The 10,173-nt window shown below is 40.7% G+C and overlaps 1 protein-coding gene across 1 annotated transcript; it reads left to right on the top strand.

Moving 5' to 3' along the window:
• Positions 1-7,730: 7,730 nt before the first annotated feature.
• Positions 7,731-9,959, top strand: LOC149827677 (vicilin Cor a 11.0101-like). The gene is made up of 5 exons (XM_090018551.1): positions 7,731-8,313; positions 8,624-8,799; positions 9,019-9,099; positions 9,201-9,479; positions 9,654-9,959. The coding sequence occupies exons 1-5, from the start codon at positions 7,731-7,733 to the stop codon at positions 9,957-9,959; spliced, it is 1,425 nt and encodes a 474-aa protein (XP_089874677.1).
• The last annotated feature ends 214 nt before the right edge of the window (positions 9,960-10,173 follow it).

Raw genomic sequence — 10,173 nt, 5'->3', positions numbered from 1 at the left:
TTCTTCTTTGGTTGGCCACATTTGATGAGTGGTAAAAGTGTCCATTATATATATACCTGACAGTCATCCTCCATCAATGTGTCTCTAGGCATCTTCTTATGAAGACCACCCAATTGTAAAAGACACAAGGACACACTATGACTAATCTTGTAATGAGCACAATAAAATATGGGTTTTCATTTATCTTAGTTATGGGCTAAAGATGGCACCAAGTCTATAGGTGATCTAATTTCTCTATGAATCTGAACTTGTAATTCATACCTGAAACATTGATGATGGTACCAGTGCTTTTTTGAGCAGCAAGTGCCCTCAACTTATTTATAGTGGCTAAGATATGTAAGCTTTTCTAGCAGAAGAAACTTTGAAAGATGTTCTCGATTTTCTCACCCATCGAGCTGAGTTCGGTCCTCTAAAGGGGTTTCTCTCTTTGTGTCTATCTTCACCATAACTTTCTCAGCACCACCATTCAACATCGATGTCGTAGTGCCTCATCGTTTCTGTGCTCCGATATGATAGATGGATGGTGAGTTCCTCGTCAGGTCCTTGCAACCTTCTTGTGAAGGGGTTTTATGTTGCCAAACTTTATCACCTCCTAAAATTAAGGAAGGTGATTTTCTTGTGTGACTCATATATGTTATGGTGGCTGGCGAGATTGAGTTGTTGGAAGTTGTTGAGATTTGTTTCTATTCCTTATCCTTGTATCTCACTATTGTTTATAAGTTGGCTGTAAAAGTCTAAAAAATAATAAGAGAGAAAAAGGAGAGAGCCCGATGCATTTTTTTCACTCATGGACGTAGGCATTCTAATGCCAAACCACGTAAATATGTTGTTCTTGTTTCTTATGTGTGTCATGTTTTAACATGGTATCAGAACTCTTGCATGACTCTTTCATCTACCTTCAATTGTTGGTATCCTTCCTAACAACATATTATCTGCTGTCATGGCTGAGAGCAGTGAGTCGACGTCGGCCAACCCAAGCACAACATGCATCACCAAGACAACTATTCTGGATCAATGCCCTATCCTTAAGATCACATCAAATTTGTCCAATGTCACCAACTACTTGAGTTGCTCGAAGGTTGCTAGCCTGTTTTTGAGCAGCAAATCCAAGTTGGGGTTCATCACAGGCAAGATCAAACAACCAAAATTTTCTAGTCCCGAATTTGATGAGTGGGAGTCAAGAAAACATCTTGTGATGTCCTTGCTTCTCAACTCTATGGAACCGTCCATGGCAAAAAATTCCTCTTTCTTGACACAAGTTAGGAAATTTGAGAAGCAACCCACGAAGTATATGGTGAACAACAAAATTTGGCACTCCATTCAATGGATATATTGGCACCCTTTGAGGCATGTACGATGAGTTGTTGCAACTCTGACCTCCTACTGCTGATCTCATGGTCAGTCGACAACGATTTGAAGAAGATAAGATCTTCAAGGCTTTAGCAAGACTCGGTCAAGACTATGAATCCCTCAAAAGCTAGATTTTGTTAACTAATTCGCTGCCCTCGTTCAATGTCGTATATGCTATTATTCAAAGAAAAAAGACTCGTAGAAAAGTGATGAACCCTGTTAACAAAAGTGGAGATGAACAACCCAAGAAGATGGCATTTCAAACGGCTACAAAGTTTGCTCCTATAATGAGCAATCAATCAAACATGAACCAACCAGACCAATTAAAGAGCCAACCCAAGTTTAGATGCACCTACTGCAAGAAGTTGGGGCATACCTGTGATCATTGTTACATTATCAGATGACCTCCAAATGACAAAATTGTTCAGTCCAAACCAGCTACTGTAAATTATGTCACCAAGGAGGACCTGGCTCAATTTTTTCAGCAAATGGCCAAAACAAATTTGATCACCAACCAACCCATTTCTAAATCAGAAAAAACCGAAGGTAAACTTTGTGCTTATATCTCTCATAGTCTGAATTCTGAGTGGATAGTTGATTCTGGGGCCATCCATCATATGGCAAGTTGGTTTTTTAAAACTAGTAACAATGATGACAAATGCTCTAAGTTTGTCTTCATAGCTGACGACTCTCATATGCTAATTAAAGGGAAAAAAGTTTCTTATGTGGAATCAAAAGTCTTGCATGTACCTAAAATCTCAGCTAATCTCTTATCTGTGAGTAAAATAACCAAGGCTCATAACTGCTTGGCTATATTTTCTCCCAAGAATGTGATTTTTTGGTACATAGCCACGAAGAAGGATATTGGTAAAGGAATGGAGAGAGACAGGTTATACTTGCTCAATGATTGTGGATTCTCTCTTCTCAGTCGTGTTTAGTCAAGTCCTTCTTTTGACTTGTGGCATTCTAGGCTCGGACATGCCCCCGACCATGTTTTAAAGACTTTTCTTCCTGATTTGAGTCCATCTACCTTGGCATGTGATGCTTGTAAATTCACCAAGGCCACTCATTTGTCGTTTTAGCTTGTAGAGAGTTGATCCCATACTTTGTTTGAACTCGTTCACTCAGATATGTGGGGGCCAACTCCAATTGAGTCTGTGTTTGGATACATGTATTATGTTACCTTTGTTGAAAATAAATCTTGTGTTACTTGGGTTTTCTTTGTGAAACATAAGAGTGGAGTTGCTTTAGCTTTTAAAGACTTTTATAAAATGATTCATACTCAGTATGGTGCTAAAATTAAGCATCTCAGATCAGATAATGGGGGAGAATACATAAACGAGGTTTTAGAAAATTTCATGACACAAAAGGGTATTCTTCCTCAAACCACCTATGTGGGAACACCCCAACAAAATGGGGTCACTGAACAAAAAAATAGGCATCTCCTCAATGTGGCAAAATCTCTTATGTTCCATATGTATGTTCCTCAAAATTATTGGGTTGATGATATTTCAGTTGCTTGTTATGTTATAAATCACATTCCCAACACCAATATTAATAATTTGATTTCCATGAAAATTTTGGCACAAAACCTATTTCTATACAACATTTGAAAGTTTTTTTGTGCAAATGTTTTGTACATGTTCAAGAAAAATTTCACACCAAACTTGACAAAAGAGCTATCAAATGTCTTTTTTTGGGATACTCTTCATCAAAAAGCGGATACAAATATTTTGATCCCAATACAAAAAGGTTATATGTTTCTTGAGATGTGAATTTTTTTGAAAATGAATCGTACTTTCCAAGTTGGCGACTGAATGAATCTTGTGTGGGGGAGAATGAACAACATCATGGTCATGGTCAAGGTCATGGTTCCATCTTACCTATGCTCCAAATTAAAAAGTCAGCTTCTTTCTGAAAATCGTCATCTAGATAATCTTAACCATAATCACAATTTGATTAGTGAACTTTCAAGTCCGAATATCTCCTATGGCCCGAATATCCAACCCAATCCAAATTCATAACCATTAGTTAGGAAATCTACTAGAACCACTCGACCCCTAGTTCGCCTTAGTGACTACTACACATATCATACATCTCCTTCTAGCCATCATCCGATTGAGAAAAACCTTAGTCTGACAAACTTGTCACCCTCCTACCAAGCCTACCTTTCAAAAACCTATGTTGTCCAAGAGCCATCAACCTTTCAAGAAGCCAACAATGACCCAAAATGGCAAAGTGCAATGGATGAGGAGTTAAAAGCTCTTAACAAAAATTGTACATGGGTAATGGTTCCCCTTCCTCAAGGTAAAAAACCTGTTGGGTGCCAGTGGATATATAAAGTAAAGTATAATAGTGATGGAACTATAGGAAGGTTCAAAGCAAGGCTAGTTGCAAATGGATATACTTAAAAAGAAGGAATCATTTTTATCAAGACTTTTGGCCCATTTGCCAAAATGAGTTTTATACGTATCCTCCTATCTGTTGCAACCAACAAAAAATTGAGAAATATTCCAATTAGATGTGAAAAACACTTTCTTATATAGAGATTTAGAGAAAGAAGTATATACGGATCCTCCTTCGAGAAGAGAAAATTCAGACAAATTAGTATGCAAATTAAGAAAGTCCATCTATGGTCTTAAACAGTCCCCTCATGCATGGTTTTCAAAACTCAGTGATGCCCTTGTCAAAATTGGTTTTCAGAGAAGCACAACCAACTATACCATGTTTATTTCTCAGAAATTGTCTGATACTGCTATACTTTTGGTATATGTTGATGATATTATCATGACAGGTAATGATCATAACTTAATAAAAAAAGTGAAGACATTTTTACATAGTCAGTTTGAAATCAAAGATTTGGGTAAACTAAGATATTTTCTTAGAATTGAAGTTGCACATTCAAATAAAGGAATTTTTCTTAGTCAAAGAAAATATATCTTAGACCTTCTCAAAGAAACAGATACATTGGGATCAAGGGCTGTTGAAAGACCTCTTGAGGTCAATTGTAAACTGAAGAAAGATGAAGGAGACATAGTTGGCAATGTTGAGATCTTTCAGAGGTTAGTAGAAAAGTTAATTTATCTGACAGTTACTCATCCTGATATTGCATATGCAGTAAATGTGACTAGTTAGTTCATGCATAATCCTAGATCTACGCATGTTGAAGCTGCTCACAGAGTTCTTCAGCACTTGTTGGATATGCAGATGCTGATTGGACTAGGGATACAAAGGACAAAAGATCCACTATAGGTTATTGCGCATTTGTTGGAGGAAATTTGATAACTTGAAAAAGCAAAAAATAAAATATAGTAGCCAGATCCAGCACACAGGCTAAATACCAGGCAATGGCTCAGTGTACATGCAAGTTGATATAGGTCAAAGCCCTTTTACAGGACATGGGAATCAAAGTATCTCAACCTATGGATCTTAAATGTGATAAGATGAATCCAATCTATATTAGAGCCAATCCTATCATTCATTCGTACAAAACATAGATTACCAAATTGAATGAGCTATCATGATAATGTCAACATATACCAAAAGTATAGCAGTATCAGACAAATTCTGAGAATGAATGGATCTATCATTCATGAACGTACAAAACATATAAAAGTGGATTGTCATTTCATTCATGAGAAAATTTAGGGTTGAATAATTCGAACTTCCCATGTGGGAAGTAATGAGCAACTGGCAGATGTGTTTATCAAATCTCTGGAAAAAGAGAAACATCATCAAATCATTATCAAGTTAGAACAGATTGACATCTATGCACCAAATTGAGGGGGAGATTGTTGCCGAACTTTATCACCTCTTAAAATCAAGGAAGGTGATTTCCTTGTGTGACTCATATCAGTTATGGTGGCTGGCGAGATTGAGTTATTGAAAGCCGTTGAGATTTGTTTCTATTCTTTATCTTTGTATCTTTCTATTGTATATAAGCTGGTTGTAAAAGTCTGAAAAATAATAAGACAGAAAAATGAGAGAGCTCGGTGCATTTTTTTCACTCGTGGACATAGGCATTCAAATGCCGAACCACGTAAATATATTGTTCTTGATTTCTTTGTGTATCATGTTTTAACATTTTATTGGGTGGTGGAATCTAGGTATGCCCCTTACTTGACTTGGGGATCTCCTTTCAGGTCGGGGGGCTCTAGAGTTGGTGGTGTCTTGCATGACTTTGTCAGAGCCGTCGCCTTCCTCTCCATGCTCTTGGAGGATTGCAAAGGAGTTGCCATGAGAACGACCTGGCATTTATTTCACTTCGATGATTCTGCCGTGACACCTTAACCTAAGTTCATTCATTGGACGACCTTTCCTTTGCCACCTCTTGATTTTTCAGTCTCTCCCAGCATTGCTCAATTGAATGAGCTATCGATGCACAAATCGAACAATAACAAATATTGTTCTCGTAAATAATCTCATGCATATAGGAACGACCTTTTCGATCTCAATCTCTATTTTCGGCAAAGGTTGAAAATCGAGCTGGACTTCAAGCTTCACTCAAATGAACTGCCTTTGTTCCTTCGACTTTGTGTACACATCGACGTTGATAAACTCCCTCCTATTGCCTCCACAATACTTGTGAATATATCATCCGACCATAAGGATAAATCTGGTAACTAGATCCATATTGAGATGGTGGTGACCGAAGCTCCAGGTTTTCATCGATTTGTTACTAAAGTTTTTCCGGCCACGTACCATGTTCTTCAGAGTGATACAATCTTGAGGTGTTCTCCTCCCTTCACGGATATATGAATGAAACCATCCTTCAAGGTGGCCATAGTTAATCCTAGCATGGGAGGCCACTACGGAACGACCGATTCAAACATGAACCTATACTGAATCTGTCGATCTTCCAAACCACCTGGGAACCCCGGTATCAGAGAGGTTCTAGAAGTTGGTCGTATCGGCTTCCTGGGATGGTGATTCTGGATTTATCACTAGATGAGAAGCTTTGATTAGAGCTTGTTCTCCTGTCTCATGCACCCTTACAATGCTCGCTCATTATTTAATTCTTGGTGGTTGAGTTTTTGGAGGCAGTTCTATGCATCCATTGGCAATCAGTCCCACAATAGTCATTTGAGATCCTTCCACAGTCTTGAGTCCGCCCGAGGAGGCCACTCACCAAGCGAGTCACCCCTTGCATTGTCTCCTTGCGACTCCCCTTCCTCCACTCTCTCTCTCTCTCTCTCTCTCTCTCTCTCTCTCTCTCTCTCGTAGCTTGGCCTCTCTGATTGTTACTAGTTAGTTTGCATTTTTTCTGTGCGGTTAAATATTTGGTACTGATAAATTTACGAGAGTAAAAGTCACTTTCTTTTTATATTTTTTAATTAGATACAATGGATGTGATTTACAAGGCTTGTTTATTAGTAAATTATTCCAAATCATGAGATTGCACGTTTTTGAAGAACTTAAAAATGAATTACCCACAACTTACCAAAATGTTATAACTAAAAAAAAATCACATTCTTACATTGAAAAATGGTTTGAATGCATTTATGTGATCGGAAGGAGTTGACACAGTTTCTACCTAAAATTAATTTTCACCTAAATATAATTTCATACCTTCATTTGTACCAAGTATAAACCGTGTGTGGGTTGTGGTGGGGGGTTAAAAAGACCTCTCAAAACGATTCTTTAAATATTTACAATGATATATATTAGTAAATAAAAAAACTTTTGGAAAAGAAATTACGGTAATCCGGCCACTTAATAACAAATATTAGAGAATGTATGAAAAATTTCTCAAAAAAAAAGATCTCAAAAAATAATATTAGACAGTGTATGAAATGTTTGTTATCAGTAATGGGCAACCTTGTAACAAAGCCACAGTAACGACAAAGGGTTCCACGTCACAGGTGCGCTCCCTCGAGATTTTTTGTCGCGACTCGGTCCCTCCGCGCTCCACGCAGGGTGGCGGACCTGAGTGAACGGAACGGCTTCGACACGCCTCATCTCATCCGGCCTCCCTCCGGAACACGTCGCTCCCCACACGTCCCCCTGCATGCCACCCTCCTTACTCTTTACTCATTCCCCCATCACGCCTATATATTCAAACCCCACTCGCTTCCTCTTTTCCATCACTCCCTGTTAGCCATCCATCCAAAATCTCAGCTCTTTATTAGCGTCCATCTCTCTCTTTCTCTCTCAGGTCCGTCCGTCCCTTTTTCCAGTCCGGTCGTCTCATAGAGACTACCCTTATCTCGTAGCTCTCTCTCTCTCTCTCTCTCATGGCGTCCAGTACTCTTCTGGTCGTCTTCTTACTCATATCCCTTTCCTTTCTTTCATTCTCACCCTCCGTATGGAGCGAACGAGACCCACAAAGCGAGTGCAAGCAACGGTGTCACCGCGAGCTCGGCGACGAGCGAGAGCGCCGCATGTGCGAACGCCGGTGTGAGGAGCGGGGTCAGAGCGGGGAAGGGTGGGAGTCGATCTTCTTACCGGAGCGCGACTCCCACAAGGAGTGCGAGCGGCAGTGCCTCCGGGAGGGCCAGGGCCGGAGCGAGAAGTGGCTCAAGCAGTGCCAGCGCCGATGCGAGGAGGAAGAAGCGGGTACTGGTGGTGGTAGTGGTAGTAGCAGGCAGAACCCGGAGGGGGAGTGCTGGGAGAGCTGCCGGAGGGAGGGCCAAGGCCGAAGCGAGAAGTGGCTGAAGGAGTGCCAGCGCCGCTGCGAGAAGCAGCAGCAGCAGAGGGGCCGGCAGGCCGGCGAAGATGCTGAAGTGACCAAGGAAAAAGGAAAAGGAGAGCAGAAGGAGAATCCTTATGTGTGGAAGAAGGATGAGTTGAAGACCAAGTATATGTCTGAGCACGGATCCTGCGAGATGCTTCCCAACTTCGCAAAGGGATCTGACATTCTCAAGGGGTTAGAGAACTATAGGGTGGAAAAGTTCGTTGCCAACCCCAGCACAGTGTTGGTTCCGCACCATAATAATGCTGATTCCCTCCTCTATGTCTGCAACGGTGAGTGATGGTTTACCATGTTGTTGCTTCTTGTTCATTAAGTTGTCATACTATATTTTCTTTAAGAAGGGATGTTATGTCTTTAGATCCAGTTGTTAGTTTTTTTTTCTTTTCATGGTTTTATTATACAACATAGTGGTAAGATAGGATTGACCACTTTTGGCAATCCTTTTATGTACCGGTCCCTTTTGTATATGTGTTCAATGGTCCATATAGACGAAGGCAAAAGCAAATAAGTGCATGTTTTTTATGGTGTAGTATTATAGTATCTGATGGCTCATGCTATTGCTTCTTGGTGCTAATGGGACAGGCAAAGGAACGATAGGAATAGTGACGGAAGATAAGCAAGAGACGTTCGATGTGAGCGAGGGGGACGTGATGGTCATTCCTTCGGGGACGATGTGCTTTGTTGCAAACACCGACGAGAGGGAGCAGCTCTGCATACTCAAGATATTCCGTACTGTTTCCACTCCCGGGAAAGTCGCGGTATTCCTACCTCTCTCTCTCTCTCTCTCTCTCTCTCTCTCTCTCTCTCTCTCTCTCTCTCTCTCTATATATATATATATATATATATATATATATATATATATATATATATATATATATATATATATATATATATATATATGGTTTGGGTGTGTTGTAATAGATATGGAATGCATAGCGAATGCCACTCTTTTAAGATTTGAGAGAATTTTCTTTCAGTCCTTCTTTGGAATCGGAGGAGAAGAGCAGGAGTCATTCTTGCAGAGCTTCAGTTCAGAGATACTGGAAGCTGCTTACAATGTAAACACCTCTCTCTCTCTCTGTCTTTGTGGATGGTATGGTGAATCAGAATTTTACTCAATCGTATGCGTGTCTATTCCTGCTCTCTTTGCCTTAAACAGACAAAAAAAGATCAATTGAGGAGGGTGTTTGGCACTCGCAAGCACGTCATCACCAAGGCGTCGCCCGAGCAAATCCGTGAAATTTCACGCAGCGGATCGAAAGGTGGCTCTCACATTTGGCCATTCTCTACTGAAAGGGATTGTCAGGGACCATACAATCTGCTCAACAAGCGGCCCTGGTTCTCCAACAGACGTGGGCAGATGCACCGAGCTGATCACAATGATTACTCTCCCCTTGGCTACCTCGACATAACCGTCTCCTTCGCCAACCTCACTGCTGTAAGTCCTTTTCTCCTTCTTGAGACCATATATGCGATTCTATGATCAATTCATTCCAAGCATATGATTACTAGTATAAATGTTGGGAGTTATGAACTCTGGTGTGTGAACTCTGTCTATTTTGTTTGGTGAAGCAAGAAACTCATTGAGTTCAATTGCACCATGCTATAATAGGGATCGATGCTGGCTCCATCATACAATTCTAGGGCAACCAAGATCTCCATCGTGACCAAAGGAAAGGGATACATAGAGATGGCATGTCCCCACATAGCAGGAGGCACGCAGCGTGGTGAGGAAGAGAAGCAAGGGACAAGGTACCACAAGGTGAGCTCGGAGGTGGACACAATGAGCGTGATCGTGGAACCAGCAGGGCACCCGGCTACCATCGTGGCTAATGAGGACCTCCACATTGTGTGTTTTGATATCAACGCTCGTGGCAACCACAAATACATGCTCGCAGGTAACGTGTGCACCGATTAATGTTCATTTTGTTAACTCTTTATAAAAATGTTAATTGACCGAACTCTCTCTCTCTCTCTCTCTCTCAGGTAAGAACAATATATACAACAACTTGGAAGGGGTGGCGAGAGAGTTGGCGTTCGGTGTGTCTTCCAAAGAATCACAACAGCTCTTGGGTGCTCAAGAAGAGTCGGTCATCTTGAAAGGGCCAAAGGAGAGGCGTGGAGGAGGAGGA

Source organism: Nuphar pumila, chromosome 10 (assembly GCF_984573655.1).
Source record: "Nuphar pumila chromosome 10, dmNupPumi1.hap1.1, whole genome shotgun sequence".
Taxonomy (NCBI): Eukaryota; Viridiplantae; Streptophyta; class Magnoliopsida; order Nymphaeales; family Nymphaeaceae; genus Nuphar; species Nuphar pumila.
This window is presented reverse-complemented; position numbering and strand designations above follow the sequence as displayed.